This window comes from Myripristis murdjan, chromosome 14 (genome assembly GCF_902150065.1).
Source record: "Myripristis murdjan chromosome 14, fMyrMur1.1, whole genome shotgun sequence".
NCBI lineage: Eukaryota > Metazoa > Chordata > Actinopteri > Holocentriformes > Holocentridae > Myripristis > Myripristis murdjan.
In genome coordinates, this window is record NC_043993.1 from 4,008,528 (window position 1) to 4,035,170 (window position 26,643).

Sequence of the window (26,643 nt, forward strand, 5' to 3'; positions counted from 1 at the left end):
GTGCCTTTACTTTTTTTTTTTTTTACATCAGTTATTTTGTAATAATAATTGTTAGTTTTGTTATATGGTGTATATTTTAATTTGGAACGAAAATCCTCATGCTTTTGTCTTCAACTCTCAGCAAAGTGAAAAATGCCGTACTGTGTTGATAGTGACATGATCACACATAATGATTATAATACCATATATAGTATAATGTATATGAATGTGTTCTTATCTGTAGGGGCCAGGTACCGTTTTTAAACCACAGTGCTAATCTGCTCTCTCTTCTTCTCCGTGCAGGAGGTTAAGCACTTTAAACAAATGCGTGGAGATGCGACTGGAGCCGAGGAGATCAAAGCGCAGGGTGAGTGGAGGAGAGTGAGCACCGAGAAGCTCCGGAGTGGCAGGCCTTTCTCACTGAAGCAGCGCGGTGCCGCAGGGGGGCGTCACGCCACGAAACCTCCGTGTTAAACATCCCGATTCTGACTGATGTCAAGTGAAAGCCCCACCAACGCCCACCCCCACCACCCCCCCACCCCCTTACATTAGCGTGTGTGTCTTGCATCCAGACTGATTCGAGGTCCGACATAAATTTTGGATTACATTTGCTCCTGGCACTGAAATGCAACTCAAGTATACACACAGAAACGCTATTTCTCATTCTCTTGTCAAAACAGACTGTCATGCACGTCACCTCCTTTTTAATGTTTTTCATCCTTTTCAGATGACAGTAAATGCCTCATCTTGGTTGTTCCAGTTCACAAGTTTACTGACAATCCTTTTTTTTTTTTTTTTTTTTTTTTTTTACTGGGATTTCTGTTTTTTTATACTTACATTTACATTTAAATACATTTTCTTTATATATTTAAATGTGTGTGTGAGTGTGTGTGTGTGCATCTAAACACTCCATCATCTTAATCCTCCAGGCACAGGACTGCGACGAGGAGGACTCATGTGCCATCAGCCCCAAATGGACCTACGACAGGCGGACGCGACGCTGGCGGCGCCTCAACTCAGAGCTGGACTTCCTGCCCTCGCCTGACAGCCCCACCGGGCCGCGGAACACGTCTCTGTGCGATGTCAGCGACCACCACGACGTCTGCTCCATCCACAGCTCCAGCAGCACCGAGAGCGAAGGCCATGACGGCCGCCACAAGAGCCACAGGGGCCCCGTGACCATCACCAATGCCACCAGCACCACCGCCACCGCCATCAGCACTGCAGACGAGCAGGAGACCAGCAGGAGCTCCTCCCGCTGCTCCTCCACAAATAAGCCGCCTTCCCTGGACACCTCGTTCAGCGGACCCCCCTCCCCAGGTGGAAGCGGCGGAGGATCGTCGACGCTCAGCCTGGAGGCCGAGCGATGCTTCCCAGACAAGCCACCCAGGAAGAAGGGCCCCAGTCTGCTGAGGAAGATGGAGAAGCTGAGGCTGAGGGGGACATCCACCCTCCCCATCCCCACCCACAGCAGTCCCGCTAGCAACCAGGCTCGGCTGGTGATCAGTGAGCCACTTCTGGCCCAGGACAGGCCCACAGAGGAGGACAGGCTGGGGAGGCTGCAGTGCTCCACAAGGTAAAGACTGGTGGGGGTGTAATGGCTCACCTTTTTTCACGAAGGGGTTTCTGGTTCACAGTTCAATATCAACATACACTACTCACAAAAAGTTAGGGATATTTGGCTTTCGGGTGAAATTTACGGAAAATGTAAAATGTTCACGCTACAGTGATATTATATCATGAAAGTAGGGCATTTAAGTAGAAGCATACACTGGTGATTTCCTCATCTCAAACAATTTCTTGAAACAAAAGCCAACAACAGTGGTGGATATACCACAACAAAAAATGTCAGTGTCAATAACTTGTCATGTGCCCTTGAGCATCAATTACAGCTTGACAACGACGTCTCATGTTGTTCACAAGTCGACTTATTGTCTGCTGAGGCATGGCATCCCACTCTTCTTGAAGGGCGGCCCTCAGGACATTGAGGTTCTGGGGTACAGAGCTCCAGCCTCTACACGGCCACTCAGCTGATCCCATAGGTTTTCTATGGGATTCAGGTCTGGAGAAAGTGCAGGCCACTCCATCTGACGTACCCCAGTCTCCAGCAGCCATTCCCTAATGATACGACCTCGATGAGCTGGAGCATTGTCGTCCATGAAGATGAAATTAGGCCTGTGTTGTTCATGCAGGGGCACAATGACTGGATTAATGATGTTATTCAGGTAGTATGGGCTTGTCACTGTACCATTCACAAAGTGTAGGGCAGTTCTGTACTGACTAGACACACCTGCCCACACTGTAACACCACCACCACCAAAGGCTCGTCTGGTGACAACAGTGGCTGATGCATAGCGCTCTCCTTGACGTCTCCAACATCGTTGGCGGCCATCATTTCTGCTCAACATGAATCGGCTTTCATCAGAGAACAGCACTGAGGCCCACTGGTCCCTCGTCCAGCGTAAATGCTCCCTGGCCCATGCAAGACGATGACACCTGTGCCTGGTGGTGTGGTCAGGTACCCTTGCAGGTCGTCTAGCACGCAGACCATGCTGATGTAAACGGTTTCGAATGGTCTGACGTGACACTTGGGTGCCTGCACCTCCCTTAAACATGCCTGGAGTTGAGTGGCATTCATCATCCGGTTCCACAGGGCACTGTTCACAATGAAGCGGTCATCAGTGTGGGATGTGGCCAAAGGACGTCCACTTCTATGCCTTTCTGTGACTCTTCCAGTCTCTCTGTATCTCTGTTGCAACCTGCTGATGACACTCTGTGACACTCTAAGCTCAGTGGCCACTTCCGTCTGAGAACATCCTGTTTGAAGCCTCGCAATGGCGAGGTGCTGCTGATCAATTGTTAGGTGTCGTTTTGGTCTCATGATGTCAAAATGTGGACAGCATAATGAGGAGGACTGTTTAAATACCAATTCTAATTGAACCAGGAAATTTATTGGTTGATTCATGGATCAAACACCTGATGTGAATTTTGCCGTTAAACTCCTTGTTAGAGAACAGCAACTTGTGCAAAAAGTACTGAAACACTGAACAGTTGGACATGTGCATTCAAAAGTTTACAGAAGGTCACATTAAGTTCACCTGTAAAGGTTATAATGCATTTTAGGTTCATCCTGAAATTTCACCCGAAAGCCGAATATCCCTAACTTTTTGTGAGTAATGTATATCAGCTCAGCACAAAACTGAATGGGGCTTTTGCCAATGTTCTGTAAAGGCTTTGCAGAGCGGTGACAGAAAACCTTTTGGATGCAGCTCGTGGAGAAGTCACTTAATGTTCCCCATTACAAGTATTTGCTTTCATTTTGCATCACAATTTAAAAAAAAAAATCACATAAAAGAAGAAAAAGCACTGTTCTCTATAAAGTTCAGCCGCGATGTCTCAGTTTTCGGTTTCCATACAAAATCTTTACACCCCTTGTATCAACTTTATATGAAGGATTCATTCAAAACATAAGTTAGAGCTCAAGAAAGACCCAACATTTAGCAAATTAGTTAGCAGCGTCAGCACTGTCTCCTAAAAATGACTTATCATACTTCTTGTAACATCCAATCCAATCCAATCTACTTTACTTATATAGCACATTTTGAAAACATAAAAAGTTTTTCAAAGTGCTGCACAGTAATTTACAATAAAGTAAATTACATATCACAATAGAGTTTGTAATCCCTTACTTTCAAGGCGGGTGTGGTGCTGCACAGGTCAAACAGACGTCTTTCACCAAAGCGACCAAAGCGAGTATGAGTCCAGTATGAAGCGATAGTGGTGTTTTTAGCAAATGTTATGTCACATTATCATAACTTAGTGGTTTTTATGCCCAAAGCTAAGCTTTCTCTAATCTTCACCAAGTACCTTTGGTGGCTAAGGTAACAAAAAATGGCTGAAATGCTGCCTGACATGATATACAAGATAAGTTGAAATGTGTTTGTCATCCATCAGAAACAAACAGCATCTGCAACAAGATAAGTTTACCCCTAATCAGAATTAAGAGTGCAGTTTATTTGTATGGGAACTTAATTCTTGGGAGACAGGGTTGCTTGGGAAGAACTGTGACGACTGCTTGAAATTAGTGAAGAAGTTAATCAAGTTAATCAGCTACAGGTTTGCTACCTAGGCTGCAGTACATCTGGGGGAGTTCTCAGGGCTGCGAGTAATTTTTTCAAACTGGAAAAAGATCCATGTTGCTCAATCCTGTTCTCACTCAAAGTGAAAAGAGATAAAAGTGTCCACCTGCCTGTGTGTCCAGCCTGCAGGACAGGACCAGCAGCCAGGCGTCTTCGCTGCCCTCGTCGCCCCACACCGTCAGCAGCAGCAGCAGCAACAGCGCCTCAGAGAGCAGCAGCACCGTCAGCACGCCCAGCCCCGTCACCCGGGTCAGGAGCAACTGCAAACGGGCCAACAGCAGCGTGGGGGTTGGCGGTGGGACGTCCCACAACAACCAGACCCATCAGAGCCAGACAGGCACAGAGGTGAGTCCCTGATGTTCAGTATCCAAAATTAACCTTTTGAGTTACCTGCCAAGGTTGTAAATTGAGACAAATTAGAAGTCTGAAATTAATTTTTACAAACCAGTACAACCATTGTACATTTAATAATTTTATTTCTTTTTTTAAGTGCAATTTTAAGGGCAATTTTTGTCTTAATATTCATGTTTTCTTTGTAAAATCTTTGCAAAATGGAGTAACATTAAGTAATATTAAGCAGAACAGCTAAGATCCACAGTGCAAAGAAATGGGTTGCCTGTTGATGAATTCATCCTTCATTTTTACATCCTTTCCTCCTTCCCTGATTTATTTTAACCTCCGTGCCTCCACCCCTTCGCCCTTCCAGGACTACAGGAACCAGATCAACAACAACAACAACAGCAGACACGACTGTCTGGTCTTCCAGATCCCACATGGACACAAACCTGGGACCTTCCCCACCTCCCTCACCCACAAAAACACTGTCCTCTCCCCTAGCATCGACAGCACCTCCATCAACTGGAGGACAGGAAGCTTCCATGGGTACCGAGGGCGACACAGCTCCCGCCGCAGCGCACCATCTCCAGCGACTGACAACCTGGACTCCTCTTCTTCCACATCCCGTGATGTCAGCGGCGTGCACGGCCCCCTATCCGAGGTGGACCACCGGGCCAGCATCTATGACAACGTGCCCGACCAGCAGCTCTTTAAGAGCGAAGGCGGCAGCGGCGGAAGTGGAAGCGATGCAGAGCGGACGAGTGAGGAGATAGAGGTGAGTCACATGTTGCAAGAGAAGTATCACACTCAATAAATACGATTAAGCTCACTAATGAGAGCAGGGATCCAACAGAAACATATAATGATGATCTTAATAGAGTAATAGGCACAATATTGCTTTGTAATTTGCTGCATTGGACTGACACCAAGGCGTCTCAGCTTTTGATACCGAAATGTCCAGCAAACATCGATTGATTTCTCATAGCACCATATTCCATCACTAAGCAATTGAAAATGCCACTAGTCATTGGCAGTGATCAACGATCCCATCAATATTTTACATATATATTAGGATCGTTTTTACTGTGATACAGCAGTAAAAATCTTACTCACTTAAATGAAATGTAAAACGAGAAGGTGCCACAAGAGGAGAGGTTAAGAACAGGTGATTCAAAAGAGGATATTAATCGTGCTTGCATAAACTCCCTTAGACAGATCATTTTTCAGTGCTATTCCATACTACTGAGTCATTTTGTGAGTACAGGTATCAGATGGAAGAGATCTCATTTTGAAGTGAAACTCTTCAGTCATCTTTCATATTCATTACTTTAATTCACTCGATATTTGAAGTGGGAGAAAACTGGCACCCTCATTGACAAAATGATTTCTGCGATGAAAGGAAAAGTCATCTTGAAATATTATTGAAGTGGTTAGCTCTATTAAAGTACACTCAGAAAATGGTTGTTGAGGAGTCCTAAAATTCGCTAGAACCGAGGCAAATTACCTGATGAGAAAGAAGAGGATCCTTAGCTGATATTCCAATTCATGACTTGTACCTTATTCAAACCAACAGGTGTTGTTTGCTCTAAGCTTTCTTGTGAGCTTCATTGCAAAGGTATTGGCTTTAAGGAGGAATGCTAACTTAATATAGCCCTGAAAAATGTTTTCCATCCTCCTTCAATCTCCCAGGTGAGTCAGCTGGTGACGGAGGAGGACATGTTCGCTGCTCTGGACAGCGTCATGGAAAAGATTAGCAACCTCCAACAGCTGGTCTCCTCCTGGTCCGAAAACCTCTCAGAGGACGACTGTCAAAGAGGCTCCTCGTCTTCCTCCTCCTCCTCCTCCTCCTCCTCCTCCACAGCCTCGTCCTCCTCTTCTACCTCCAGGGACTCCCCTGCTCAGGGGTCCTCGGCCGCCTCCCCCTGCCTGTCCTCGCCCAGTCACATCCACCTGGAGGTCCAGAGTCCGGAGGAGACCGAGGAGGACACAGAGACCTGCGAGAAGGTCTCAGTGGAAGGAGAAGAGCTGAAGACCAGATCAACACAACCGGGAAGCAGGTGAGAGAGCCCAGTGTGTGATGGCAGACATCAACACCACCAGCATTAAACAAAAGCCAGATAAGCTCGGTGAGCCGATCAAGGTAACCCTGTGCAGAAAAAAAAGTAGTAATTTAGTCATTTTACCTCTGTGTATCCAGCATTCTGTATTGAAAGGGGCCAGTTGTGGTGGTTTGGGCATTTGGTAAGAATCAAGCATCAACCCAGGAAGGGCCAGATCATAAAACCATGTGGCTCTGGGGCACAAACTCCATGTGGGCCCACCCCCACCATACTCACTCTGAGTGAAATGATTAAATTGTCCACAAACAAAGCCACACAGGCTCTGTATATTTCTCAGAAACTCAAAAAACATCCAGTCTCTTCTTGGCTAAGCTCTTAAAATTCCTCCTATAGGCTGCTATATTTTCTATACATGATCATGCAAATACTTCCACTTCACTGTAAATGAACTGATGCTCGATGCTTGGCATATGATAACAAAGCAAGAACAGGTTTGCTGGAGATGTTGTATGGTAGCCTAATTTTATTTGAGTAGCTTCAATACCTGCATCTGTGATGTGAGAATTCTTTAATATTTGCCATTAGTTTTCCCATTTGGTGTCTCACTCTAGTATATAGTAACACATGCTCCGAGATATATCCCACATGTTGATGGAATTACAGAAATTTTAAAGAGATTGAAAAGACACTGAAAAAAACGGGTCCCATAACATGTCAAAAGAAGATTCATCTGGGCCTACATTTTGTTTAATGAGTCGACTCTGCATTTTTTTTTTTTATGATTTATATTTGTCAAGTTTTTTCTTTCATAAAGAGGAACAATCAATATACACTCCTCCACCATAAGGATAACACAATAGTACCAACTAAACCAAACCAAAAGTACCCCCCATCCCCCATGTTCTAGTCCTATTACAAATTGCCTGTGCCACAAAAGCCTAAGAGTCTATTAGTTATTAATGTAAGTCAGGTACATCCCCCATTTCAATGCATAAAACTCTCGCTTATTATGTATTCTATATGACAACTGCTCGTATGCGGCAACCCTCCCTAGTACAGAGAGCCATTCCTGCATACAGGGACCCCTGGTTGCTTTCCACCCTGTCATTATGATCTGTCTGAGGTGCCCGAGTCGACTCTGCATTTAAGATTTAACCACCAAATAACCAGATAAGGCTCTGGCCTCACTGAGAAAACATTACAAATCAAAATCAAATCAAATTTTATTTATATGGCACTTCTCATGTTAGCCTTGCAAGCCAAAGTGCTTTGCAGACATTGTTAAAAAAAAATAAATAAATAAATAATTGATGGTTATGACAAAGCCAGTGCTGCTGTAAATACACGAAGTAAATACATGAATAAATGTAAAAGTAATCACAATTTGTAAAGCATGCAAAATTGCCACAATGAGAAAGAAAACTTGAAAAAAAGAGAAACTTACAGTTAATAACTGAAGGATCGCCAACAGATAGTTTGGTGACATTTAAAAAGCAGTAACCTTCGCTTCATATACAACATATAGTGATAAAACACTTGTCATGTAGCTGCATAATCCAAAATGCTTTGCAGAGAGAGAGAGATAGAGAGTAAGAGAGAAAGAGAGAGAGAGAGATTATATTCTATATCGCTGGGACAATGCAGTTTTAAAGAAAAAACAGCTCCATCCAGCCAGTGTGCACAGTTTTGGCTGAACTGCTTGGCAACAAAACGGTGATGAAATGACTGGAAGCTGAGAGTCCCAGAGCTGTCAGCGTTGCTTCGTTTCTGTCTCTGTGCACGGCGCCGAGCTAATAATGACATTTATGGCGCTTTATTCCCTCCGGCATCACCCAAACATAACGCGCACGCAATCAAGGCGCTATAAGGCTCTCGGGATAGAAGTGTGCGCCAAATGGTGTGTAGGTGTGATTGCCTGTTTAAAGTGCTACTTTTATATCTGTTAGGTGTCACTTAGCCGTTCTCCGATATAACGCAGTAAAAAGTTATGAAGCCTGTCCTGTAATGCATATGCAGGCACGCCGTCAGTGTCCGCTGATGGATGCTGCTTGTTTCTCCGTCCTCTGTGTGTGTGTGTGTGTGTGTGTGTGTGTGTGTGTGTGTTTGCACAAATGCAATGCATCTTCTTCATGGTCACCTTACAAGGTCTTGTTTAAATATGTGAGCGTCTATGTGTGTAATGTACTTATTGATCTGTTTTTTTTATAGTGCAAGTGCAATATATGCGTATGGCTGTGTGTGTGCATGTGCCTTATGTATATTTATATATATGATTAGGTCTTGTATGTGTATGTTTCATGCCTCTGGCCCTGCTTTCTTTATGAGTCCAGGGCTGGGAAATGATTAAAAATGATCATTTATCGTCTCTCAGTAAAATCATGTGGTGATGATCTGATGATGACAATGACAATAACACCATTTTTACTGAAAATGTCAGACACAATTATTAATTTTCATGTGTATGTGAACATATTGAACTGCTTGTGTCATTTTATGAGCAAACAGCCCATAGTGCTGGTCATTTACTTTGTGACTTTCAATGCAAAACATGATGAGATGACTTCAGTGTATACTAGTAATTATTTAAAATTTCCAGCAAATTTTACAATACTATTGAAAACAGCAATAAATTTGGTCACAATAATCAAGATTTCATATTTTCATATCAATGCATCTCTAAGATTCTTGTGAGTATTGTGATATTTATTTCAATCACAGTGCCCAGCCATACATCAGGGCCTAGTTAATAGGTGTATGGGCATGTGTGTGTATGCTTAGTTATGTGTACATTATTTTGCGTGTTACAGGGTGAGCCAGCAGCTGCACTGGTCCAGCGAGCAGAGCCTCCCCTCGCTGCCTACCTGTCCCGGAGTGGAGAGCCAGTCTGTGTCCCAGTTCCTGCTGCTGCAGAAACTCTGCCTCCTCAAACTCACCGCGCTGATGGACAGATACTCTCCATCCAGCAAGCAGGGCTGGAACTGGTAAGAGGAGAGGAGGAGGAGGGAGGAAGGATGGGGGACGAGGTTACTTTATTTGTTCATTTGTCCTGCAAGTTACATAAATGGAGTCATAATTATCACATCCAGGGTGATGTAATAACCCTGATGGACCCACTGGTGGATTCGTCATTACAAATGCATGCTGTGACTCCAAGCACACACACTGGCTTCTTGGGTTTGGATATTTCACTCAATATAAAGTGATGTAGCTTCAGTTGAAGTGCTGCAACCTGCAGATACAGAACATGTGTGACATTGGCCCACCATGTGGGGAAAATGCTTTTTTCTAACTTTGAAGCTACTTAAGGGGAACTTCAAGAGAAAGTTGGAGTAATTGGGGTAAAAAGTGCTACTGAGTTTCCAAAAGAATATAAACATAATGGGGTGAAAAGGTGCTCTTGGACAACTGGAGACTAATTCCTTCAAATAATTCCCGAGCCACAAGTTTTTTTGTGGTGAAACAGATTGAAAAACTTTTATTTAACTGGCTCACCACCAGTGTGCCTCAGCTTAAATGCCTTCATCAGGGACAAAGCGCATCGATTTCAATCCTAGAAAATCAATGAGAGAGCAGATTATTTGGAGGGTTTGGCAGAGGCTGAGGAAAGAGTGAAGCAGAGGTGTGGAAAGCTAAGGAGGAAGAACAGAAGCAAACAAAAAAAAATAAAAATACAAAAAAGCAACAGTGATATTTTTGCACACTTTGCTCTTGCGTACCCACCTGGATAAAGTTTGGATGTGCGAGCTCCGCCTGTGTCAAGGAAACAGTCACCAAAAGGAAGTTAGGCAGCCCGGCAGGAGAGAGGGTAAATATTGCAGGCTGCATATTTGGAAATTCATTCATTATTCATGGATAAGGTACAACCTTGGCTCTCCTCCGCAAAATAACACCAAAAACAAAGCAGCAGCATACTTTAAGAGGAATAAAGTGAACTTCCTGCAAACAGGAAGGAGCATCCTGGCCTGAGGACTCGACACTCGGCTGCCTCGCCCTGCCTCTGGACTCCTGGGAAATCACGCCTCATCTCTTTTTTTTTTCCTCCTGCTTTTTTTTCTCCTTTGTCTGCTTTTTATGTAGAATTTTCAAAAGCCCCGTCTTGAAAAAAAAAATCCTGTTCATTACCAACTTCCTCACTCTCTCTTTTCTCTCCTTTTGTCGGTACAGTTTTGGTTCAGAGGTTCCTCAAAGCGCCTCACTCCCGCTGGAACGATTAATAACGTCTTTGACATTATCCATTTGCGTCGAAAGAGGAGTGAAAGTGATTGCTGGAGGCGAGGGAGTGGGCTAATTGACTTTTGGAGAGCGGCAGAGTAATTGGGCTATTTGTTTTAACAATCACAGGAGCTCGCCGCAAAAAAAGAAATGGGCCTTGGGTCTCTCTGCTCATCTCTTTGTCTTCGCCACTTTACCCCCTCCTCTTTGTTATCTCCAGAACGGCTTTATTAGCGTGAATGATGTCAGATCATCATGACCAAAACAATACAAAGTGAAATAAATCTCTCCCATGCATCTATAATTTATTTTGTGTGAGAAAAAAAAATAATGTGGGTGACAGTAATGGAAATGGCAAAATAAGACAAAACGAGACAAGACCCACTAATCAGAGCGTCTGAAAAATGCAGAGATGCATAATTTTAGTTGAAGTTTAATATAATAAAGTAGTAAATGATTTTTCAGGAAGAGCAGTTCTGCAGTCTTTGCCTCCGTCTCTCACCCTGGCTGCTGGTTATTGTGTTCTCCCTCTGGTGGAACACACACCTTCCGTCCTCCACTGACTCCTCAGCACTTTAATGCTTAATGGGCTTCTATCCGCATGAGGTTAATATTGAAGAAACACACACAGGCACAACTACAGTATATGGATGTATGAAAACACAGCTGAAAATGCACACACGCAGAGAGAGAGAGAGAGAGAGTGAGAGAGACTTCTATGACTCCTATATTCACTCACACAAATGCAAATGCACACACAGTGAGACGATCATATTCAATCAGCAGCAGAGCGGCACTGGGCTAATGGAAAGCAGGGAGGATGTTAATTGGACGGTGCAGGAGCTGAACGGGACGGTGGAAACGGTGGAAGAGCACTCCGAAACACCGCCACGCTGGCTAGAATTAAAAAAATAAAGAGAAATGCTGTAATGCTGTAATGCTCTGTTGCGCTACAGCTACCAGCCGACCTTGGTCTGTGTGACTGGCTTGCAGGCTCTGTCTGCCGGCCGCTCACTGATACATGCAGAAAAATCAGTTAGTCAAACAGTCAGTCAGTCAGTCAATTCAGTTTTTGTTGTAAGGCATATTTCACATCCAGAATTCATCTCAATGTGCTTTCCTGAGGAGCAATTAAAAGATGAAAGTGTGTATTAGTCCAGTCATTTTATATAAGGAATAAGGAATATGGAATATAAGGAATAAATGCCAGAACAGATATTTAAACAGTGAATTAAAAGGTTACTATATATATAGTAACCTTTTAATTCACTGTTATATAGTAACCTTTAATTCAAGGTTACTATATATATAGTAACCTTTTAATTCACTGTTTAAATGTCTCTTCTGGCATTTATTCCTTATATTCCTTATTAGCACATATCAAATCAGATAATGTGTGATATGCATGTGAAAACAGAATAATTCAAAGAACTTGTCATTGACTTTTTTTCTTGTCTTTGTGTGTGTAATCAACTTGTGAATTTTTATAGTGATATCTGAAAGTAAAATTTTGATCCCTTTCCCCTGTGTGGTAAAAACAGTGTTTTTTGGTAATATGTGGTCATAAATAGGTGATTTTCAAAACTTTCCACCAATGGGATTTCTTGGGACTTTTTTTCCCTCACTCAGGACAAACTGAGGATACAAAATCAGTTGAGTTTGCTTCTCTTGCAATTTGTCCTAGGTTGACCCCAATTTTGGCCTAAAATGACTGGACTATATATCTGCACACAACTACAGATGCATATACATAATGCATGCACATGCACATGCACATGAATGTAGTTGTGCACGGCCAAATTTCTAGTCAGTTTAGACTAAATGGTCCTCACTTCAATTGACCCTTGGCTTTTGGCAATACACCCACTTACATACAGTACAGAGAGATACACACTCACATACACACATACACAGGCACTTAAAAAATGTTCAAATTGATGGCTTACAGTCTAAGCAATTAGTTAAAGTCTCATCATTTGAATAATTTAATTACTGATGCCAAAAAGACAACTTGGTGATTAAAAACACAGCAATTAGCTGGAGACCGAGATGGCTGTGGGGCTCGAAGGCTTTTCCCTCAAAACCGCCAGTGTGTTTAAAGAGGCCTGCATCTGACATGAAAAGAAAAACTCATGGGTAAAAAAAAAAAAAGCCTGAAAGCAGAAGGAGTGTGTATGTGATAGCATTTTTCCTCTTAACCCTCATGAAGGCTTCAGGGCTGAAATGCATTTTTGGGCTGTTTTCCACTCACTGTTAGCACTGGCCAAGTAGATAAAGGCTACTTAACTGACTTGGCATACCTTAGATTTTCTTTTTAACATGACTGGTACAAAACATCAGAAACTATAAAGCATTCTGGCCTCCCAGAAGAAAAAAAAGTCCCCAAAAAAACAGCCACGTCTTTGAATCTTTTGCAACCACATCCAGACGAGTGAACGGACAGACCGCTCCCCTTACAGAAACCAGCATCAGCGGTTGAAAGGTTGCTGATATTGGTTTGGTAACATCAAGTAAAAAGCTCCATTTGCCCTTTGATCAACTTCAAATGATTTCCTCATGACTTCGTCTTTTGCTGAGGGGCTGATTTGAATGTCACACAGATTTCAGCAATCACAGGGGAATTACGTAATCAGAAAATGTGTTTGTTATTTGGCTCATCCTTCAAAGGGGGCCAGATCCAACAGCGTTCAAGTTGCACATTTAGAAAAAAAAAAATCATTGCAAAATTCCCATGACAACTGCGATTAAAAAAAAAAAAAAAAAAAAAAAAAAAAATCTGAGCATATATTAATTTTCAGAACATTTCCCCCAGAGAAGTGTGACGGGGGGTGGGGCTGCAGGATCTAACCAACATGCGGCTCCTCTGCAGGACTGTTCCCAAACCGCTGAGGAAGGCCAAGGCGTCGGAGGTGAAGGGCCGGCGGGTTTTCGGGGTTCCCCTCCTGGTCAGCGTGCAGCAGAGCGGGGAGCCGCTCCCTCCCAGCATCCTCAGAGCTCTGGTCTACCTGAGGAGCGAGTGTCTGGACCAGGTGACCAAGCCAAAGATCTCCACACGCTGTAGGGCAGCTAGGAGGTGCTGTCAGGCTTGTGGACTGGCTTGTTACAGCAGCAGCACACTGTGGCTTCAGTATGCAGTCAAAATGGGCAACACTACTAATTTGCATTGTTTTTATTTGTCTTATTTCAAGTCAAAAATGTCTTATTTCTAGTCAAAATATCTCATTACACTTAAAATAAGACATGATCACCTCAGAAAGTAAATTGTTTTTAGACAATTTTCACTTGTTTCAAGTGAAAATTGAAACAAGTGAAAATTTGCTTGTTTCATTGGCAAAATTTGCCAGGGGAAAAAGTGAAAATTCACTTGAAATAAGTGAAAATTAGCTAGAAACAAGAAACAAATTTTGCCAATGAAACAAGCAAACTTTCACTTGAAACAAGAGACAATTGTCTAAAAACAAGTTACTTCTGAGGTGATCATGTCTTATTTTAAGCGTAATGAGATATTTTGACTAGTAATAAGACATTTTTGACTTGAAATAAGACAAATATTCTTGGTAAGATTTTGAGTTTTTGCAGTGTAATACCACTTTTTACTTACACAAAACAGAGAAAGAATCTATGAATGAGAACACAGTGATTCAAATTTACAACATATTAATAGCATTTTTCTACAATTTTGTATTCTTATTTGAAAAGTATTAAAATCATTTCTATTCAAATAATCCATTATTTCCTAAATATTTTGCTTTAAATACTTCTTGAGTTGATTGCTCCTCCACCTCCTCAGCATGACAGTCCTGAGTACAAACTGACTCCCCTGTCCTGCCCTCTCAGGTGGGTCTTTTCCGGAAGTCGGGGGTGAAGTCTCGCATCCAGTACCTGCGCGAGCTGGTGGAGGCGGATCCAGACGGCGTCTCCTACGACAGCCAGTCTGCGTTCGACGTGGCCGACATGGTGAAGCAGTACTTCAGAGACCTGCCCGAACCCATCTTCACCAGCCGGCTGTGCGAGTCCTTCCTGCACATCTACCAGTGTGAGTGTTGGTGTCACAGTCAGGCCAGGGGAGGTGCACACACCACAAAACCTTTTGCTTTACTCTAAATGAGCTTAGTGGTGCTGCAAAGTGGGCGGAGCCACAGGTTCCACGAGCGTCTTCCATGTAGACCATATTCGCATGGCGGCCATCTTCCTCTGACGTCATGCTCAGGGTGGGAAGCTCAAATGCAGTTATCATGTGGTGCTGCTGTGTTCCAGGCTGCATCGTTTAAATGTAGGGAATATGACCATCTGTTGTATGATAGGAAAGGCGTAAATTAATTTGGAAATATTGACAAACATTTATTAAAGCCTGGAACCAAACCACTGGCTGTGATCAAGCTTGCAGTGTAAAGTTACTGTGTTTTCAGCCAACCTCAGAAAAGGTCTGGTAAACTCAGTAACGTTATGTGACGTTCTGCTCACTCAGGGTTGCCAGGTCTGTGAGACAAAAGCAGCCAAACAGCAACTCAAAACCAGCCCAAAACCTGCCCAACCGGGTATAAAAAGGGCCCAAAAATCAGCCCAATACCAGAACTCAAAATATGCCCATAAAAATCCATATATGTTGCTTTTAAAGTCCAACAGCATTGCTATAATTGCAAAATGCACTATAACATCTATAAAATAACACCATAAACATTAAAGGCAATTTCCCGAAACAGTTCTTTCACCTATTTCATTTACAGTATATCAGAACTTAAAATATAATATGGGATACCTTACTTCAGCTGACAGGCACTGGGCGCGAGTGGTGCTGATGATGTGATTGGACATGTGCTGAGTGGCCTCACACAGCATTGGCATATTATTTGTCTATGGAGCATGTGACATATGTGGAGAGTTTATATTCTCATCTGGCCCGGAGTCAGTTTGACAGGATTTGGGTATAAACATTGGTCATTCAAAATATGAATCTTTATTCATGTCTGCCCAAGCCCAACCCGTGGACAAAATTTGTTACCCGCGGCAACACTTAAAAAGTAGCCCAATTTGGCGGAAAAAACCCTGTGCTCACTGGAACACAGATTTCTGTATAATGCTCTTACAGATTACATCCAACACAAAAGTGTGTTCCAAGCACTTTTTAATATTACCTTGCAATGTGAAACCTATCAGAAAAGACTAGAATAAGGCTCATCCATTGGACAGCAAATAGAACAATGACAGGTGAAGTTAGCAGTGAAGTGATATTACTATATCACTGATACAGGCTGATCATGAAACCATATAACACTAGTTATTTTTAATGTGTGCACAAACCAATGGCTTGATCTGACTGTTTTGGTAGCGCAAACATTGACATTAATGTTGCGAGTCTTTCTCCATAACCCTATGGATCATCCTCTCCTGGACATGTGGAGGTGTGTATGTGCATGTGTATATACTCTGTTTCTTTGAGCTGTACCTGCAATATTACCCAACACCGAGTCATGACAGTCTCCTGAGTGAATAAATCGTACCTAACTGCTAAGATTTCTTCTAGTTTTCCCACACCTGCTGATCACCACTATGACGGTTTAGGTCAGGTGTAGTTTTTGTTTTCTATGGCCTGCAAAGCCCTGTGAGAGCGTCACTGTCGCTGAGGGCTCTAAATAATTCAGACTTGAACTTGAACTACAGGGTGTTTCAGCTCTGTTTAAATTTTGTTTCTCCTTCGGTTTGGCTTGTCAAATGGCACTAAATACTATAGCGGCCATAAGCCTCATCGACCTTTATTATGGTGAAGACATATACAGGGTGACCCAAAAAAACGGGAACTTTTTAACAATCCAATAAAACCAAGAGTGATGGAAGAAAAATATTTTATTCATAGTAATTGAAACCTGAAAACATGCCATTTAAGAAACAATGATGGAATTTTCATTTTTTTAAAATTGTGCTGCCACTTGCTCATGTCTGCCAATACGCACTTCAAAAATTCCCGTTTTTTTTTTGGGTCACCCTGTATATTCAATATTCAATATAAGCAACTGTGTGCTACGGAAGGCCAAGAGACTGCAGGTTTTTATTCCAATCAAACTCAACACCAGGTGATTTCACTGATTAGCTCACCTTCAAGCAGAGACTAGGAACCAATCAGTGAGATCACCTGCTGTAGTGTTTGGTTGGGATAAAAGTCTTGGCCTCCATAGCTCATGGTTGCCTACCCCTCTGTTCTACTGTAAACAGATTGATGGTTGTGATCATGAGGAAATAATACACAATAGTTGCTGAAATTATGTCTGTATAAAGCTGATGAAAGCTGATTCAGTTGCATTTAAATGTTGCACCGAGCAGCAGACAGATTTGCCCTGCTCTGCCTGCCGGAGAAAAGCCACCCCCCCCTGGCCACTTGCTGCTGCAGTAGCCGCTGTGAGGAGCCTGTTTTCCAGTCACGTCCCGCTCACTGCCCGGGACAGCATCAGCACTCTGTTGAGTATGCTGTTCACACAGGACATCCAGGGCCCTGTAGATACTCCCCAAATACTGATCAGGGTTTGCACATGTTAGTACAACTTGCAGTTTGCATTGTTTTGCTGTTTGTTTTTGGCTGGCTGCTTTGTGCTGCAGCTCTCACACAGTGTTGCCAGGTGGGAAATGTAGGATTATCGTACCAGAGACTCAAAATTATTGTATTTTGAGGGAAATGATCGTACACCTGTGCAAGGACGAGGGAACTAAAAGCAAAGCACGATTGGCTGGAAACATGTCACATGGGGATAGATGCCTTCAGGGTTAAAAAAAAAAAAAAAAAAAAAAAAAAAAACTCTCCGACAGATAGTTGCGGCAGGCAATAATTTGAAATGGTCAAATTATCGTACATTTGGCCTTTTTGGGGATTATTGATCGTACATCGTACAGAGGGCCAAATTATCGTACAAATACGATAATTATCGTACACCTGGCAACCCTGCTCTCACAGCACATATTTGTTGGCAAGTCACCGTTTAGACCAATCAAGGCAACAGGCCCGGTAGCTCCTCCTACAAGTTCCTGGAAGTCAGATTGTAATATCACCTCCCAAACAGGGACTAAATCAGGTTCTGGGAACTTGCTAGTGGAAATGCTTCTGTAACACATGAAATAGTCTTCATGGTAACTTCTTGCAGTCAAACTTGTTCAGAAAGCCCAGACAACCACTTGGGAGTCTCATACAGACCACAAGCAGGGCTACCAGACTCCTGTGTATTCTGTCACACCTGTACTTTAATAGTTTTGCACCGGGCTCGGCAGCCAGCACACTCGTGTTCCTTGGGGAGTCTCACTGCTCTAAACTGAGCAGATGTTATCTGTCAGTGTTAGCTGACAAAGCCCAGTGGGACAGACATCTACAGGTGGCTGTGCTGAGTACTGCTTAAAGCCGATTGGTGCTTGCTTTATGGTGGTAGGTGAACTTCTCACCGGTGTTCACAAAACTCTGCCTAGAGCCAAGTTGCCTCTTGCACTGCCTCACAACAATTTTCCACATTTTGTCTGAATCCTCTAACTCTCTCTCTCTCTCTCTGTCTTTCTTTTTCTGTCTGTCTCTCCTTCTCTTCTGTCTCCAGTTAGCCTGCATTTGTTTTGCTTGAGTCAGCAAGTTTGGAGGTGCTGTCAGTTTTTTTTTTTTTTTTTTTTTTTCACGGATTGCTCCTGGCTATACAAATACCACCTTTCCCTTATCTTTGTTGTTGTATACCTCTAAATTAATTATTAACCACAAAATCCTTGCTAAAAAAAATATATATATATATATATATATTTTTGACACATGATGTCTCTATACTGACAACACAAACATATTATCACCTCTTAATCTCTGTCAGCTGAAATACATGTTATTCAAGCTCAATGCACATAGAAGCAATTCACAAGAAACTTATTGAATCAGATTTTCCAGATCTCAAGACTTTTGACCCCCACATAATGTGGCTAGTGTGTCCTGCAAGCTGCACAATTACCAAAGAAAAAATTACTAAAGAAATCTGCTGCACAATTACTGTACATGGTTGACATTTAATAATGACTTTTAGGTATATTTTTTCTCTAATTTTGACAGAAAGAAAGAAAGAAAGAAAGAAAGAAAGACAGTAGACATTCACCAGGGTTTTAATAGTTTGTAAATTTGACCTCAAATGAATGGATCCACCAATACAGTCTGATGTAGTGCAGTTTCTTTGTTTATGTGTAATGAGAAATCCTGGAAGCAAAGTGATTTAAAAAGTAACAAATTGAATCCAGAAATGTAAAAGAGATGCAAATTATTAATTTGCACACGGGAGATACAAACAAAAAGACTTCTGAAATTATTTGTTATTATAATAATTACAGTATTTTTTTTTGGAAGGGCTAGTGTTTGAAATATCAAATGCAGGTTCAATAAATATACACCATGGGGACAATTACAGTGTGCAAGCCACTATTTCTCACCAGAATTAACAATCCTCACACTAAAACTCTCCACTGAAAGCAGCTCTAATGGAACTGAGACAGAGGAGTCCAGGAAAAGCTTGTGTGCGCTCCTTCAGCAACACTGATATGGTTTCACAGCAGCAGGGGGCGGGCGGCGCGGCCGAGGGCGTTGAGGAGGGCACAGTTTGTTTCTCTTTCATTTTTAATGCTCATATTTTTCCAGGCAGTCTTGGGATTCAAACCAGCAACCTTGTGGTCACAATTTTCCCCTCCTGCCGCTGCAAAAATTAGACCTTAAGAGACGGAAATTCTCCATTAAAACAACAGTCATGAGTCGGGCGGCAAAGTGATTCTTCAAAGTGCTTCTGACCAGCAGCCGAAAAACCCAAAGTATTAAGTTTAGAATCATACGAATGGAGAAAAGTAACACATTAGCGCTGTAGTAGCGAAGCTGGAATCAGCAAATGTTTTTAGCGTTTTTATTTCTCTTCTGGCAGCTGACTAATCAAGTAGTCGACTGTTTGTTCCAGCTGAAGCGGTGTGGCCCGCCACTCTTCTTCAGTGGATTTCTCCTGTCTCATGTTGTTGCGGGGAACTGTTTGTGCAACTATCAGATCTCATCCCGATCCTTTTGGCCTTTGTGTTTTTTATTCTGGTGTGACAACACTCTTCCTCAGCACTCCCACTGAGTTCCTGCACTGCGAAAGAGCTCCCATGATCAGGGCAGCGTGACTCAGGTTTCTGTGTGTGAGAGGCAGATGTGATGTGATGACCATATGCGGGCAGGGAAAACACAACAGAAAAACTTTTTTTTCATTCCGCTCGACACATTGTCAGCAATGTGCTCTCAGTAAAGTTCAGCTGGTTAAATCCAGCACCGACTCCTACATGACGATGGCTGGCAAAACTCACTGTGAAGTTACTTATGAAAGCTTATTACCTTTGTGTATGATGCCTGTCATCACATTATTTAATCCAAGGCTTAGACTCGAATTAGACTTAATTCATTTCTTGCAAGAATGATTATCAAGGTAAGAGAAAAGAAAGAAAGAAAACTGTTCTCTGTACTTTTAGAATAATAAGTACTTAACATCACACAGCGACAAACTGGCAAACTTCATTTACACTATATGGATAAAAGTTTTGGACCACCTACACATCACACTTACAGGAGCTTTTATAACATCCCATTCTAAATCCATAGGCATTATTATGGAGTTGGTCCCACTTTGCAGCTAGAACAGCTTCCACTCTTCTGGGAGGCTTTCTAGACAGAAAAGGGCCTTCCTTCCCCAAACTGGTCCCACATCAGACCGCCAGATAGAGAAGCGTGATTGGTCGCTCCACAGAACACGTTTCCACCACTCCAGAGTCCAGTGGCGACGTGCTTTACACTGCTCCATCTGACGCTTGGTGTTGTGCTTGGTGATGTAAGACTTGTGTGCAGCTGCTTGGCCATGGAAACTCATGCCATGAAGCTCCTGGCGCACAGTTTTAGTGCTGATGTTGATGCCAGAGGAGGTACTTTGCTGGTGTTTTCAACGAAATAGTTCAAGCTCAAGTTTCTTTTCAGTCTCAAAGGGTTTTACAGGCCCACAAGTTTACAGAAACACTGCTACACACTTTGTGGTGTAGCAATCTACACCACAAAAAATAAAAATATGAACCTGTTGTTTTTCTGTGTGCAGATTTCCCCAAAGACCAGCAGCTGGTGGCGGCTCAGGCGGCCATCTTGCTGCTCCCTGACGAGAACAGGGAGGCGCTGCGGACCCTGCTCTTCTTCCTGCGCGACGTCGTCGCCTGCGTGGACGAGAACCAGATGACCCCCACCAACATCGCCGTCTGCCTGGCACCGTCGCTCTTCCACCTCAACACCCTGAAGAGGGACGCCAACGCTCCCAGGTGAGCCAGCTCATCCTTCCTCAGGCAGCAGGGATGTTGGAGCAACACCAACATAAACCAAACCGAAACAGCCCATCACCATAGATCCAACAGTTAATTTCCATAAACAAAAATATCAAATGTGACGTAGCTAACAGTATAAATTTTCCTTTTTTAATACGCTCATTGGTTCATACTAGATACACTAGTTTTTATGTTTTATTTAGTATGTAGGGCTGTTTTTACATTAAAAAAAAAAAAAAACTCAAATAAATAGGCTTTAATATAGTCGATTTTGCTGACAAAATCCTTAATGTGCAAAGAAATTTGGGAAACATCAATGGACTATCCAGCTCTAAGGTTTTTTTTTTTTTTTTTTTTTTTTGCATTTCATTTTTATTTTTTTATTATTTATTTATTTATTTTTGCATTTCATTTTTATTTTTTTATTTTTTGCATTTAAGTACGGTACATCTCTGTATGGATTTTGCGGAGACTGTGCCTGGCTGTGCAGTGCTTCTAAAATGGTTCTACAGGTTTTTTTATGTGAATGTTCATTCCATGTGTGTGTCTAAATGTGTGTGTGTCCCACTGCAGGTTAGTGTTTAGATGCACTGGTAACATGTTTTTCCTCCACTTGGTGTTGCTTCATTAGGTGTCGAGTTTCCAGCGCGCTCCGTTCCCACAGATTACATCAAGACTGGCTGCTGTCCAGCCAGGATTTGTTCTCTCCCTCTTCTTTCCTGCGCCGTAATGAAAAGCTGTCAGCACCGTTTACATACACAGCACATTACATAACCTTGACCAATCTCCCATCTGGCCCTCATTTCACCCTGATAATGAAAGATACATTCCACAATTCATCAGCTTGTTTCTTTTTTTTTTTTTTCCTGAGATGCTTGGCAGGGAGAAAATTGAGAATGAGAGAGGAAAGAGCTGGGAAAAGAGAGTGATTGGGAAAGAGAAATGGAGAAGACAAAGTAAGGAGAAAAAACAAACCACAGTGTGGCAAGAGAGGAGAGGAAAAGGCAGATGTGAGAGGTTTTGAGGGTGAAAATACTATTATTATTATTACGATTTCTTTAGATTTTATTATGAGGATACAGTTTAGTTTCTTCTTTTTTTTTTTTTTTTTTTAAACAGGGGCCACCTGTTGGGCCAGAGTTAGCTATGTAGCTCATTTACATCTGCAGTGCCTGGGCAGTAAGATGTTAAAAACACTGCAGGTCAACACAAACAGTATAATACCTGTTGTTAGCCGCCGACTGGCAGCACTTATGTCACTCATTCCCATCATTTTCTTAAGGTGCTTATCGGAGTTCAACTCTCAGTGGCTGGTGAGGCTACAACATACACTCCCACACACACACACACACACACACACACACACACACACGCATCCACAGACCTGTATTAGCAAATTTGCGCAATATGGATGTACACATTCTCACAGACCTCCCATGTGTTTACAGTGCTACAAATGCATTTACTTGCCATCTGCCAGCACAAACATGTCCACATATTTATAAAGGCTCATGTAAACACCATATCCAGCCATACATACATGTGCAAGCATACAAAAACAAAACTTATAAAAAGTCCTTGAGGGAAAAAAAAAAAAACACCATCATAGCTCCAGATAAGTCAATTGTGATAAATAAGTATAACCTACCAACCCTTTTTGCACAGTTCTGATACCCTGAGCAATAAATGCATGAATGTCCCATATCAAGCACACAGACAGGATATGATGCCCTGTTGCATAACCTCATGCCTAAAGCTGCGTGCAGGTCAAACTGAGGTACACACAGCTGAGAGTTTTTACTAGCCATTGATTTTTTTTTTTTTTTTTTTTTTTTTTTTTTGCAAATTTAATGATTTGTATTTGAATTATGAGGATAAATTCCATACAGCCAATCAAGTCTCTTTTCTCTCCTCATAACTCCTTTGTCTTCCTCCCGTTCCATGTACCCGCTTTCTTCTTCTTCTTCTTCCTTTGTCATTAGACAAAGGAAGAGACTTCTCTCATTATTATGAGAGGACCCGGAAACATTGAAACTTTTAAACGTAGACTAAAAACCCATCTCTTTGGTCTGGCCTTTATGTAGTGTCTTATAATATTATAATTTTATAGTTTTATAGGTACTCTACTTCTTATTTACTATTAATTATTTTATCTGTATTTGTTTTATTGTTATTTATTGACAGTTTCTATCTATTATATTCTACATTCTATTTTATTGTTTTTCATCTTGTTTTTTTTTTATATTTTATTCAGTATCTTATTCTTGAGTTATTTTATTATTGCTGTCTTTATTGTTTTAAATCATTTCATATTGTTTTTATATTTTTATTCAGTATCTTATTCTTGAGTTATTTTGTTATTGCTGTGTTTTTACTGTTTTAAATCATTTCATATTGTTTTTATATTTTTATTCGGTATCTTATTCTTGAGTTATTTTATTATTGCTGTGTCTTTATTGTTTTAAATCGTTCCATATTGTTTTTTATATTTTATTCAGTATTTTTTTTTTTTTTTAATTAACCATATTTTATGAGCGTGCATCGGTCTCCTTGTCCTTTCACTTCTTATTTTATGCTTATTTGTCAATCAAGATGTAAAGCACCTTGAATATCATGCATTTGTTTGAAAGGTGCTATATAAAAAAAAAATTGATTGATTGATTGATTACTGCTCCCTCCCTCTTTCCCTCTTTAACCCTCTAAGTCTTGTTCCCTTGGCTGGCTCTGTAATCCATCTTGGTTTGTGTCCGCTCTCTCCCATCTTGCCTCTCACCCTCTCTCTCCCTCCTCTTTGTCCTCAAGTTGTCCCCTCCCTCTTCCTCATCCTCTCCCTCTCCCGTCCTCTGTCCCTTGTTGTCTCTGCTTGTTCCCCTAATCCATCTCTCTGTTCTTGTTATTTTGCCTCCAGCCTTCCTCACCTTGCTCCTCTTCCTCCCACTTTCACTGCCCCCCCTTCCTTTCCACTTTGGTCATTTTTTCCCCCCGCTTCATGAAAATGGCATCATGATGCAATCTGCACTCTGCGCCTCCCATCCTCTGGAAAGCGAGCGTCGGCCTGTCAGGAATCATGTCACACTTTGGGCCAGGCACAATAACTTGGAAATTGACTGCTACATGCTGTTCTCCCACAGCCAATTGTCTGCTCTGTGGAACAATGAAATCTCTCATCCCGGCCCGTTTCGCCTGCATGTTTTTGCTCTGCCTTGACAGAGATCACCACTCCCACTGAGATTTTATTTTTTTTTCATTATTGTGTAACTACTCGTGCGAGCGGGCCGGTTTGTTGCAGGCATGTGGGAGACAATTGTTGTGTGTCTACAAAAAAGGCAACAGGAGTCTAATTTCCCAGGTTTGCTGTCTCCAAATTGTCTTCTCTTTGAAACTCTGTAAATTCAACTTTTTTTTTTTTTTTTTGGTTTTCACCTGTTTTGATGTGACGAAGCGCACATCACTCTGACTTATCGTTTCATTTATTTATTGTTGCTGCTATTCCCACGATCCAGCCTGCTCATTTCCATTTCTGCTTGTTTGTTTGTTCATTGGAGAAGCGGAAATGCCTAATATCCTCCAAATAATTAGATGCGTTTCATTTACAAACCCTTTTTAAATAACAGCAGAGAATAAAATTAGGAAAAAAGACATTATTTTTATTACAATCAAAAGGAGGGAAAAAACTTTTTCCTTCACTTGTGAATCTGTCCGGTTCCAGCAAACAGCAAAAACGTAACAAGGAAGAAATCCACATAACCTGAATCTGTCAGTTCCAGTAATTGTGACACGGTGCTGCTGATTCTACCCTGTTTCTCGCAATTATAATTGGTTCAGACTGAACTCATTCTTAACTGTGAAGCTGATATCACATCATCAGTCTCGTTAATGATAAAGGTCACCAAAAATAAAAACAATAAAAGTTTGATGTTCTGCAGGTATCTGATGTTTCCATCAAACTATTGCTTGGCAGTTGTTGTTTTTTGAAGTCGACTCACCAGGTGATTTGTTCCTTTTTGCAGAAATAACACAAGTGCAATTTTTATTTCCATGTACTTTAGAGGGTCAACTGATGCTCTTATTGAGGGTGAATGGATGCCAGCAGCTGCGATGCTGATTCCCTCCTGTTTAACTCTTCCAGGTCGACGCACAGGAAGTACAGCCTGGGCCGTCCCGACCAGAAGGACCTGAGTGAGAACCTGGCTGCCACGCAGGGCCTGGCCAGCATGGTGACCGAGGCCGTGCGCCTCTTCCAGGTACCAGAGCCACAGGAATTATTTCATCGGTGGAGTTAAGATGAAACGCCGAAGTGAAACCTCAGTGCAGCCTGACCTCTTATGGTGAAAAGCCCGGTGCCTGGGCTTTGGTGGCAGGTGATGTCACCACCTGCTGGTCTCTATGGGTGGACCAGGCACCCCACTTTTCACCATGACAGGTCAGGCTTCAGACAGATTTTGGTTTGGGGTTCAGTTACACTGCAAAAAGTCCAAATCTTACCAAGATTATTTGTCTTATTTCAAATCAAAATGTCTTATTTCTAGTCAAAATATCTCATTACACTTAAAATAAGACATGATCACCTCAGAAATAACTTGTCTTTAGAGAATTTTCACTTGTTTCAAGTGAAAATTTACTTGAAACAAATTAAAATTAGCTTGAAACAAGAAACAAATTTTGCCAATGGAACAAGCAAATTTTTACTTGTGACACAAGTGAACAAGTAAAAATTTGCTTGTTCCATTGGCAAAATTTGTTTCCTATTTCAAGTAAATTTTCACTTGAAACAAGTGAAAATTGTCTAAAGACAAGTAATTTCTGAGCTGATCATGACTTATTTTAAGTGTAATGAGATATTTTGACTAGTAATAAGACATTTTTACTTGAAATAAGACAAATAATCTTGGTAAGATTTGGACGTTTTGCAGTATACTCTGTAAACCACAATAGTTTACAGGGAAATAAGAAGAGCTCAGTATGAGGCTGAATCATCTCAATATGGCACATTAATGAATGTATGATTTGAATGTTTTAGCATTTTGTTTAAAATGCCTCTGTATCATCTCATGTGAGGCAGCAAAAGAGTCAGCTCTGCCCCTGGGTGAGCCTAATTAGCAAATTAGCCTTGACTTTCCAAGTTGGCACTGCCTATTGCTGTGTATCTCAACCAATAAGATTATTTCTGCCTCTGAGTAATGTTTGCATATCCAAATGTGAGGAAAATTTTCAGCCTCTAACTCATATTTGATCAAATTTCGTTTCATCGTATGAACCCTTGCTGCATTAAGCAGGGATATACAGTTGTACCAGATTGTTTGAACATCTCTTGGTAGACATCTGTATTTCTGCATTAACTGCTCTTAAAAAGTGGTGTGATGTTCACCTAGCTCATATTAAACACCATCCGAATAAATGAGCAACATTTTCATTGTAGTTATTACTTCCAAATGGCTGCAGCAATGTGTGCTAGTCAGCTCAGGTACTAAAAAAGAAAAATACTAATGACTAAGATACCGTGCTAAAATGAAGTGTCACTTTCACTAACCGCTGAGAAACATCAAGGCAAATAAAGAAAACAAGCTCAGTTACAATCACAGCGTAATGTCTCTCTTTAG

General features: G+C 41.8%; 1 protein-coding gene across 1 annotated transcript in view; it reads left to right on the top strand.

Moving 5' to 3' along the window:
- LOC115371876 (rho GTPase-activating protein 7) overlaps nucleotides 1–26,643 on the top strand; it is a 51,589-nt gene that overhangs the window by 15,245 nt on the left and 9,701 nt on the right. Inside the window, exons 4-13 of the mRNA XM_030069460.1 lie at nucleotides 283–346; nucleotides 909–1,555; nucleotides 4,241–4,463; nucleotides 4,825–5,229; nucleotides 6,144–6,511; nucleotides 9,322–9,495; nucleotides 13,596–13,755; nucleotides 14,564–14,762; nucleotides 20,827–21,040; nucleotides 25,173–25,287. Of these exons, the coding sequence (XP_029925320.1) occupies nucleotides 283–346; nucleotides 909–1,555; nucleotides 4,241–4,463; nucleotides 4,825–5,229; nucleotides 6,144–6,511; nucleotides 9,322–9,495; nucleotides 13,596–13,755; nucleotides 14,564–14,762; nucleotides 20,827–21,040; nucleotides 25,173–25,287 (2,569 nt within the window). The remainder of the gene's footprint in view (nucleotides 1–282; nucleotides 347–908; nucleotides 1,556–4,240; nucleotides 4,464–4,824; nucleotides 5,230–6,143; nucleotides 6,512–9,321; nucleotides 9,496–13,595; nucleotides 13,756–14,563; nucleotides 14,763–20,826; nucleotides 21,041–25,172; nucleotides 25,288–26,643) is intronic.